The sequence below is a fragment of the Podarcis vaucheri genome, assembly GCF_965113315.1.
Source record: "Podarcis vaucheri genome assembly, chromosome: 13".
NCBI lineage: Eukaryota > Metazoa > Chordata > Lepidosauria > Squamata > Lacertidae > Podarcis > Podarcis vaucheri.
Genome location: NC_138751.1, coordinates 13,658,274 through 13,669,552, shown reverse-complemented (window position 1 = coordinate 13,669,552; position 11,279 = coordinate 13,658,274). Strand labels below are relative to the sequence as shown.

The 11,279-nt window shown below is 41.3% G+C and overlaps 1 protein-coding gene across 1 annotated transcript; it reads right to left on the bottom strand.

Annotated features, from left to right (window-relative positions):
• Positions 1-1,065: 1,065 nt before the first annotated feature.
• On the bottom strand, positions 1,066-9,812 carry LOC309516483 (vomeronasal type-2 receptor 26-like; the record flags this gene model as incomplete). Its single annotated transcript, XM_082195249.1, has 6 exons — positions 1,066-1,982; positions 3,226-3,352; positions 4,771-4,995; positions 6,473-7,330; positions 8,174-8,465; positions 9,760-9,812. 6 exons carry the CDS (start codon positions 9,810-9,812, stop codon positions 1,066-1,068), a joined length of 2,472 nt encoding a protein of 823 aa, XP_082051375.1.
• Between the last annotated feature and the right edge of the window lie 1,467 nt (positions 9,813-11,279).

Sequence of the window (11,279 nt, the reverse complement as noted above, 5' to 3'; positions counted from 1 at the left end):
ACTCATTGCAAAGTATTGGAAGACACAAGATCTACCCACTCTGGAAGAATGGCAGATGAAGGTGATTGACTATATGGAACTGGCGGAAATGACGGGCAGAATCCAAGACCAGGGAGAAGAGTTGGTGGAAGAAGATTGGAAGAAATTTAAAGACTATTTACAGAAATATTGTAAAATTAATGAATGTTAGAATGATGTTGGATAGAAATTAAGTGGTTTTTAGCTGCAATACTATAAGGGAATATGAAAAATGGATTATTAATTGGTAAAGATTTAATGTTACAATATTTTAAGATTAAAGATTAGGATAAATAAAGAGGGGAAGGATTTGCTGAACCAACAAACTGAATTGGAATACAAAAAAGGAGGCATGAGGAGGTCCGGGAAACAAGCGAATGAAAAATAAGTAATGGAAAGACTGAGTTGTTTTTAATTATTTTTATTTTGTATTTTTTTTTAATCTTTATTTTGTAATATTTTGAAAATCCTAATAAATTTCTTACAAAAAAATATTTTAATGACTTTTCTTTTTCACAGAAAAGATTCTGCGAGACATGGAGTAAAGATGAGAGAGAAATTTGGTTTTGCTCACATTTTAATGCTCCTAATTTGCATTTACCAAAGCAATACATAAACCAAAACACAGCTCTCCTTTGAAATCAATACTTCTCCAAATGTTGCAATGTAGTTCTTGAACCAAAAACATGTGTGCAAAAAATGTGTACATTCATGAGAATAGCATATAAAAAATGCATTTTATTAAGCTTCCAAAAATGTACATATTAAGAGAAACAAAAACTAAAACACTGATGAATTATTGTGAGGACTTTGCAAACTGATATGGGAATGTTGTGAAAAATGAGAAACTGAGAGGAACCACAAATAACAGATTTGTTCATCCCAAGAATGAAGAGAATTTGGGTTGGAGCCAAGCAAACTGAATCACACTTCAATCCTACTAATATTAATGTAACTAGAACCAAACCCCAAAAGTTGTAAATCCACATTCCCATATTAACTTTCCAGTTAACATTACAATTTCATAATACTATACCAGCAATAGTTTCAGATGTTTATTTTCTTCTTGTTACTCCTTATTAGCTGCTCTCTTCTGTTCAGTTCAGGCCTCAAAATAATTATGTATACTTTGGGGAAAAAGATGCAGCCCAACAATCCAGCGCTGGAGGCCAAGATGGAGAAAATTTCTGCAGCCACCATGTATTTCCCTTTGGTGCTTAGGTAAGCTGGAACAAAAGAGACCCACACACTGAAAAACACCAACATACTGAAGGTGATGAACTTGGCTTCATTAAAAGTATCCGGCAGCTTCCGAGCAAAGAAAGCTACAGTGAAGCTGACAAAAGCCAGCAATCCCATGTAGCCAAGAATATAGTAGAACATGTTGGTTGATCCTTCATGGCATTCCACAATGATTTCTTCAGGCAAGGAGTGCATGTCCAAATTTGGGAAAGGAGGGTCAGCACATAGCCATATCATGCAAATGCTTGCTTGAATACTTGAGCAGCAGAGAACAAGAGAGATTGAAAACCGGTTCCCAATCCATTTCCTTATCTGGGATGTAGGCTTTGTGGCTATGAAAGCCAGAACCACAGTAAGAGTTTTTACCAAGATGGAAGAAATGGACATGGAGAAGACTACTCCAAAAGCTGTTTGTCGTAGATAGCAAGTCAGCAACTGGGGATGGCCAATGAATAGCAAGGAACAGAGGAAGCAGAGCAGGAGGGAGATGAGAAGAGTGTAGGTGAGGTTCTCATTGTTGGCTTTGACGATGGGAGTCTTCCTATGTTTGATGAAGATTCCAAGCACCAGAACTGTGGCAGCAGAAAAAGTCAGAGCCAAAATGGCCAAGCTGATGCCCAAAGGTTCAACAAAAGATAGGAAGTGTAGATCCTTTGGAAGGCATCCATTTTTATTGGAGTTTGGATACAGAGCTTCTTGACAAGTGAAACAGTCATCCATGTCTGGGGGTAGAATGGACAAAGAAACGAAGAGATAAGATCTCTTTAACTCCAACATGCCATAACTGTTTTGCCGTCATAACATGCCATAATTGTTTTATTCCATGCTGAAGGAAACAACTAGGTTTTCTTTCAAAGGCAGAATCCAACAAACTCATCTGATCAGTGCAAAGATTTACTCTTGCATAATGGGACTTCCACCTTCTCTTCTCCCTGGGTGTGCCCTGTAGTTTCCTCAGATCTGCTCCAGAGGGTTGTGGGAATTCCCAAGATTTGATTTAGGGTGCATGGGGAGGAGGGAGGATGGGGTAAGTTCTATGGTACAAGCATAAATCTTTACACTAATTGAACATGTCAGATAATGTCCAGCGTCTGGTTATGCCTATACAATCAGCATGAAGCATCATCATGCGGCAACTCCCTTGGAGATTCTTCTAAATGCAGGTCAGAAATCAGAACAAATAAAGACATAGCTTTCTTAGAATTATTTCTGAACTGGCTTTGAACAAAGAGGGAGTCTGGTCAACTAAAGTATATGCCACAATACATTTGTTAGTCTTGACATAACCCAAAGATCTTGCTGTTTGAGCTGACAGAGGGCAATAAACAACAGAATTATTAAATTCTAGAGGCAAATTATGATTCAGTTATCTTCTAAGTGGCAGAAAGTATAACAGGCAAAGGGAAAATATGAAGAAATCTCATTGTTTTTCTGTTAAAGTTAAATTAAGTGTGTTCAAGTCTACACAATGGGGAAAGCTCCTGTTGCTCTGACCCAGCTCCCGCCAACCTAGCAGTTCAAAAGCATACCAGTGCAAGTAGATAAATAGCTACCACTGCAGCAGGAAGGTAAACAGCGTTTCCATGCACTCTGGAACTCGTCATGGTTTCCCATTGTACCAGAAGCAGTTAATCATGCTGGCCACATGACCTGGAAAAGCTGTGGACAAACGCTGGCTCCCTTGGCCTGAAGTGAGATGGGCACTGCCCCCCCATAGTCAGGTTTGACTGGACTTAACCATACAGAGGCCCTTTACTTTTTTAAAAAAAGCCTGGGAGTCCCTACCTGTGTTATAAAGTTTGTTGGATCCTGTTCTGAGACTTTATGGGGAAAGATGGGAAATAAATCTAATAAAAATAAAATAAGGAAGGGAGGGAGGGAGGGAGGAAGAATTGAAATAAATCAGAACTGAGCTATTTTGCTTATCCTACTATGCTTTTCTGCACTGAGCATTGCACATCCTACCCTTGTTGTCAGACATCTTCCCTTTTGGGCATGGAACACAATCATAGCAACAAAATGGCTGTCCTTCCTTCTTTGTTTTTCTATAGCCCGGATGGCAGTTGTCATTGCACAAAGAAAGAGGCAGAACCTACACACACACACACAGAGAGAGAGAGAGAGAGAGAGAGAGAGAGAGAGAGAAAGAAAGAAAGAGGGCTTGTATTTTCTACCCTAGGGAGGAATCATAGTCTAGCATTACACATTGGTACCTAATGAAGCCAGGTTCACTTCATGGCGTTGCCATTTACAAAGATGTTGTTCCTAGCTGGAATCCACAAATAATAAAGAGCAGAAAGTTGAAGACCAGGACCACAGACAGCTCCCTGTAAATGGATATGCAGGTTTAGGCTGCATATGAGAATTGCCTAGAAGCACTAGCCTGGACCTGACTGAAACTTTATATCACGGGTGTGGATTGGAACCTCCTTCAGCCAAAGAACTGCATTCCTTTCTGGGCAGCCTTCTGAGAGCCACATGCTGTTGGTGGATGGAAACTTTGTTTAGCTTTGTACAATGCACACATATACCAACTTTTCCATGCTTCATCCAAACAAGGGGCCTTATCAGAGTTCAATGGCACATTCCAGCCAAGAAGAAAACTGAAGTAGACCCAGTGAGCAGGTTGGGTTGGAGAAAGTAAGCTCCAAAAGCCCTAGTTAGCCCCTGGCCTGAGATTTCCTGCCCCTATTAATAAAGTCCTGCAGAAAGAGAAGAAGAAGAGGAAGAAGAGGAGGAGGAGGAGGAGTTTGGATTTGATATCCCACTTTATCACTACCCTGAGGAGTCTCAAAGTGGCTAACAATCTCCTTTTCCCTTCCTCTCCCACAACAAACACTCTGTGAGGTGAGTGAGGCTAAGAGACTTCAAAGAAGTGTGATTAGCCCAAGGTCACCCAGCAGCTGCATGTGGAGTAGCGGGGATGTGAACCCGGTTCACCAGATTACGAGTCTACCGCTCTTAACCACTACACCACACTGGCATTGATAGCCTCACTGCAGAGTGCCTGATTGAATATTTCAAAGATTTTGCAGCTCAATATGCAGATGTAGACTCAAACAAGGTTAATGAGCCCCCTTCAGCACAAGGATGAGGTGATCTAGCACAAGGTAACAAATGATGCTTCATGGCTTGGATGGATTTGAACCTGGGACTCCCCAGTCCTGGTCTAACACTCTCATCACAACACCATGCTAGCTGGTGAAAAGCCAATCACATTCTCGTTAAAATGAAATGTCTAATATATTAAGTTTGTGCTCACAAATCACTAAACTACCAAAAAAAAGAAAGAAAAAGAAGCAAATTTTAATGTATATCATTATTTTTGTTAAGGCTTGTTCCTCGTATGAATTCAACAGGGAAAAGAGCACAGACAGATCCTGGAACTGTTGGCAAGATTCATATGCGCATAAAAACATTTTTGCAAGGGCTAAGTCCAGAGATTCAAGGATATTGTATAGAATTTACCCAGCATTCTCAATATGCCTTAGAACTACTTTGATATCCTACCTGATTATGCGCGCTGTGCCAGGTGATAATATCCTCATTAATAGTGAACTCTCTGCCTGGTGCTTGGGGATCCATCCTTCCTACCTTCACTCTTTTAAAAGATTTGTTTGGGAAAGTAACCCAGTTTATAATATCAAAGCCAGCTGTCAACACACCATTCTCATTGAAAGATATTGTGTCCCCCGCACTGTTATTAAATGAGATTGTCTGAAGAAAAGGGTGAAGCTAGAATGAAAGTGAAGAAGGCAAAATATAGATGTTAATGGAAAAGGGCATGTGGGACACACTTCCCTACTTGTCATGTGATACCACTTCATGACTGGATTACTAGAATGCTGTCTCTGTGGAGCTGCCCTTGGGCCTCGTTCAGAAGCTCCAGCTTTTGCAGGATCCAACAGCTGAGGCTGCTGATGGGGCAGACATCTGCTAGATCATCTACACTGGCTGCCCATAGGTTTTCAAGCCATATTCAAGGTTTTGGGTTGATATACAAAGCTCTGAACTACTTGGACCCTGGATACCTTGAGGACCTCTTGTGTCCTTATATACCAACTGAGATAATCCTGAGGAGCACTGTTGAGTCTTCTCTGTGTTACACTGGCCCGACTGATCTTAACTAGAAGTTGAGCATTTACTGTCACCAGTCCCATCTGCAGAACACTCTTCCAGCTGTGATCAAGCAGGCACTCTCACTTTGGAGTTTCAGGCACCTCTTGAAGATATTTTTAGGCTGAGAGGGCTTTGCAGCCATTTGATTCTAGTTTTAACCTTATCTATGTAATTTATGTGACGCAGGTGGTGCTGTGGGTTAAACCACAGAGCCTAGGACTTGCCAATCAGAAGGTCGGTGTTTCGAATCCCCGCAACCGGTTGAGCTCCCGTTGCTCGGTCCCTGCTCCTGCCCACCTAGCAGTTTGAAAGCACATCAAAGTGCAAGTAGATAAATAGGTACCGCTCCGGCGGGAAGGTAAACGCCGTTTCCATGCGCTGCTCTGGTTCGCCAGAAGCGGCTTAGTCATGCTGGCCACATGACCTGGAAGCTGTATGCCAGCTCCCTTGGCCAATAAAGCAAGATGAGTGCCGCAACCCCAGAGTGGGCCACAACTGGACCTAATGGTCAGGGGTCCCTTTACCTTTACCTTTATGTTATTTATGTATTTATATATTTAATGAAATTTATATACTGCTTGATTGTACAAAACCTCACATGGTATAATGCTGTAAACCTAACAGATAGGTAGATGATAGAGATAGGTAGATAGGTAGATAGGTAGGTAGATAGATGATAGATAGATGATAGATGATAGATGATAGATAGATAGATGATAGATGATAGATGATAGATGATAGATGATAGATAGATAGATAGATGATAGATAGATAGATAGATAGATAGATAGATAGATAGATAGATAGATAGATGATAGATAGATAGATAGATATAGATAGATAGATAGACAGATAGATGATAGATAGATAGATGATAGATGATAGATAGATAGATAGATAGATGATAGATAGATAGATAGATAGATATAGATAGATGATAGATGATAGATAGATAGATAGATAGATAGATAGATAGATAGATAGACAGATAGATGATAGATAGATAGATGATAGATAGACATGGCAGTCTAGAAATACTTTTATAAATGTTCACATCCAAAATGGTGTAGCTATTTTGGAGGACATTAATTACCTGCCATGTATGCAGGATTTCAGACTCCATCATAGCTCCATTGGTCACTGCTCTACATTTGGATATTGAGGAGTGCATGGAATGCAAAGCGTGTGCTATGGCATACACAGCATTATAGATGCTGTAGCTCTGGCCAGTCATGCTCATTTCAAATAAAGGCCCAGGAAGGTTCTCCAGTTGTTCCTCCCCTGTGCAGTGTACCTCCACATCCTCTTCTCCAGAACCTGAAAGTAAACAGCCGAATGCCTGCTCCCAGAAGACTCTAGTAAGAGTATCTCTTCTTGTTGAGTGGGGATTTAGACTTTGAAGGAAATGTTGAAATTCAGTCACCTCACTGGAGTGAATTGCTAAAGACAAGGCACCATGGAACAGATCTGTGTCAAATGCCCTTTGAAATGTCTGTAATTCAAAACTCCAGTGGGCAGTCATAATCCACACCTTGCCAGCATACACACCTCCCATATATGTCTCAAGAGATAAATAGCAGTTCAACCCAAGCATGGTCTGAATGTCTGCATTTACAATAAAGACACTGAATGTGGTGGTCTTACTTAAGAAAAAGATCTCATTCTTTGTGATATCAAAGTCGTTCACCATGTCTGAAAAGTATTTCATGATGGGTATTCTGTAAGTCAAGGCAGTGCAGATGCCATTCAGGGAAAGCTTTGCTATCAAGTTCTGCAAAAAAGTTTCACCTTTATCGTCAGCCGTTGCAATGAGCCCGACCCAGTTCCACTGGAAGTGCAGAAGTAGTTGCACGATCCCTTCATACTGATATGCTTCATTGGGGACCATTTGGTATAAGAAAGGGAGCTTGGCTCGATCATTCACTGTTGGAGCAAATAAGCTATAAGTCACCTAAGAAAAACAAGGAGCGGAGTGTGTGTTTTCAGCTGGGTTATTCATAAATGAAAACGAAACATCACCACCACCAACAATTCATCTTTGTAAAATCGTCTACATTCTTCACACACTCCTTTGTCCTCCATCCAGGCAAAGAAGAGGCTTTGCCAGAGTCATTTGGACAGCACATGACATTTTAAAATTGTTTTTGTTCATGTCTTATTGTTGCATTTGAAGTCTAGCTGTAACTCACTTTGGTCCTTTCTGTCAGAGTTCAGTTAATTCCAATCTTTCCCCACTCACGGCAGACAGCCAAGGAAAGTAGACAAAGAAGCTCTGACTGCATCTTTATTCAGTATTCCCAGCAAGAGGCATAGGTATGCTGACTCTTAGGTTAATGACATTGCTCCAACTGAGCTCCACCCCCTCTCACTTCTTAGCAACAGCACTTACCATTACGGTGGCCAATAGGGGCTAATTGTCTCTGAGTCCTTTGTTCTTCCACTTTCAGTGCATGCCAGGTTATGGGAGAAGGGGGGTCAGGAATGCTTTCCAGTGATAATGTATCAGCTTGCTGCTCTGTCTCTGTCTCCCCCTTATCTTCTCCCAACACCTCCCAACTCTTCTGTTCACCTGTCTCTGATCTCTGATCTGTCAAACCACTGCTTTAAATCAACACTGCCTTCCTCTTCTTTGGAAGGTTCAAGAGGAGGGGGGGCGATCTCCACCACTCCTCCTCATTCCAGTCCCCCTCAGCCCAATTCCTGACACTTTCTTTTATTGGGAAGTGCTATATAAATTTAATAAACCTAACCTAAACTAGTGATGAATCCCCCCTATACCATGCATGCGACCCACCTGTGGAGTCTTGTAAGTGCCTAAGATAGTGGCTATGTGGAGGGAGGTTTCCAAGTCCAGCCCCCCAATGATGGTTACCATCTTCTTCTCAGTGTCACAGGTGTAGTTGGGCACAATTTTATCCTGACCGCAGAGAAGCTTCAAGGTGTTCTGGTAAGTCATCTTTGCATCAAAGTAGTTCTCATAGACATGGAAACCCAAAGTGATGTTGGGTAAGAGCTCAGAGTTCTCACTGATCTCCTTCACAGCAAACACCAAGGAGAGGACATGCTGGTAGTTCTTTGGGACTGATCTGCAAGAAGAATCACATGTCAATTTTTGCTCTCTGTGAGACCCTAAATAAGAAGAGACAAAGGTAGAAACTGTCATTACCAAACCGAGCAGTCTTATCGGTCTCTATATCTTAATCAGCACTTGCTTGTTAGTTAGTTTGAACAACTTTGATACTGCTTAACACTGTAATTTCTGAGCAGTGTACAATAAGGCTACGAAATGAAATGAAATCAATGAAAAGTAACCATAAAATTGATATTAAAATGCCCACTGATTATTTACTTATTTATTATTTAAAGTCTTCACCAGGGAAGTAGGCTATCTAATCTCAGCACAGAGGAAGTTCGACAGAACTGGGTCTACAATACTGATTACACAGCTACTGCAAAACCATGGATAAAACACTAGCAGTGTCTGCACCAAAGACCTCAGGATGTAATTTAGCCCCACTCCCAAAGAACTGCTGTCTCCAAGTGCCTTTACTTACGCAAGTCCCTCTATCTGCTTCATTTGGGGTGGTCCATTGAATATTATGCTTTCTGAGAAGAATAAGAGTTGAGAAGCAATTCCACCAATGATGAAGCTACTTGGTTGATAATACTGGTGCTGGATATGGACTGGATTGTCAAAAGTGCACATTGACAGATTTGCCTTACTGTATCTTTGAGGCTGAATAACTAGAAGAAACAGGAAGAGCCCAAGCATTCTGGGGGGCAAACCCCTTTCTCCTGACAATAATCCTGCAGTTTCCAACACAAACGTCACTGAGGTAGCAAACCTGCACCTGGGCTAATCATTTCACCTTCTGGGTGGGAAATCACATGGAAAACTATCAAAGGACTTTGCCCACAAACTATAAAGCATGGAGAAAAAACTTCCAGAGTCCCTCCCCACCCAGTTCTGTATGGCAAAAGGGCATTTTATATAAGCCTTCAGTGTTGGTTATTGATGTTGACTATGATCTCTCCAAAGTCTGGTGAGAACCATCAAGACTGGGAGTGAACAAGATCGGGAGTACATTCAGATAATTACAGGTTTAATAATCTTCTCTCCAGAGGCACACTGTGTAAGAAAACATGTTTGTCTAAGTATGCTGCAACTCTTCTCTTAGAAGTGACAGGAGGCTCACTTGTGCTCAGTTTCACTCAATTGTACCTTAATGTCCTTGGGTGGAACCAGAGAGGAGGTGACCATTTCTGGAAGCATATGTTACATTGCTCACATTGTTGATCCCCTTTAGGAAGAAGAACCTGTGGGCCTCCAGATTTTGTTGGACTCCAGCTCCCATCATCCCTGACCATTATCTACACTACCTGAGGATGATGGCAGTTGGTGTCCACGTGGAGGGCTGCAAGTTTTCCATCATTGCTGTAAGGCTAGAGTCAAATTAATCATTAGAGTTTTGAAATATCAACAGTGTTAATGTTAACTATTCAGAGGTGTGAGTTGGTGTATCACAGGTTTGCCCCCACTGTCAGAAAGGCCAGTGGCTGTGATAATCAACAGGAGGAGGGTTATTGGCTTCATGTCCTGTCTGTAATCACCAAGGGAATATAGCGTGTTGGACTAGATGTGCTGTTGGTTCAATCCAGTAGAATTGTTTTTACATTCTTAATCACATCCACTCACGTGGTCCTGGAAGTCCAAAAAACCAGTGTGATGGTCATTCTCTCTGTTGCATGTCTGATAATAAAAAGCTGGGGCTCCAATTCAAAGTCCAATACTTAATATTAAAAGACCTAAATGGCTTGGCACCAGGAGACCTGAAGGAACACCTCCTCCTATATATACCTCTTTGGACCTTATGCAGTTGGTAAACCAAGGAAAGGTCCTCCTTTGTGGTGGTGCAGGTTTTGGAATTCCTGCTTCATTGCAGAGGGATCGTGGGTGGCAAGAGGAATGTGAAACCATCCCTCCCTGCACATTGTGGTCCCAATAAAAAAAAGTCCCTTAATACTTAAAGAAGAACCAAACATATTCCATGTTTTCCTTTTAGCAAAATATGTTATTTGACTTTAGAATGTTTCTCATCACTCAAGGTACAAATTGTCTCCATTGAGAACTATGGTGGTTTAGGATGATGCAAAAAGTCTTGTACATGTGCAGAAACTGAGCTTTCTGACACACAGAATAATGCACCCTCCCTGTCTCCTTACCCTCTTGAGGACATGAAGTTTCTTTCACTTCCTGTCTGCAAATGAGCACCGCACAGTCACAAATTAATAATTCCCTTTGCAACAAAGCTCTGGGATATGGTGTCACTAACTTCTCATGAACTATTCATTCATTGTGCTTATACTTGTTTCCTTTGCCTTCAGAAGTGATATATCAGCAGCCACAAACATATTCCATCTTGGTGGAGTCTCTGTGTGGTGGGACCAGGAAATGTAACAGCTCCACACTCCTAAATGAAGCTGCAAGTTAGACTGAAGACCACTAGGACAATGGAGGTAAATGCCTGCAAACCAGTCAATTATCATGGCTTATTACAGCATTTCTAATGGCTGTGCTAGTTGCTGAGGCTGTTGGATAGAATTATTGTGTTGGTAGACCTTGACCTGAAGCAGCAAGTTAAGAGAACCTGAGTAAGCACTCGTGTTTTGTAGACTTAAAATATGTAGGTAGGAGCAGGCGTGTGTGTGTGTGTGGAGTTGTGTCATATAAGACAGGTGTTAGCCCATCTCTGATGTAAAACAATACTTTGTTGAATTGACATCCAGGTCAAAAACAGCATGGCAAGGGGAAACCTGACGTAGTCAAGTAGTTTGTGTATTTATTTCTTTGCAATTATTCTATACTTCCAAAATGAAGAAAAAATCATAGCATAATAGCA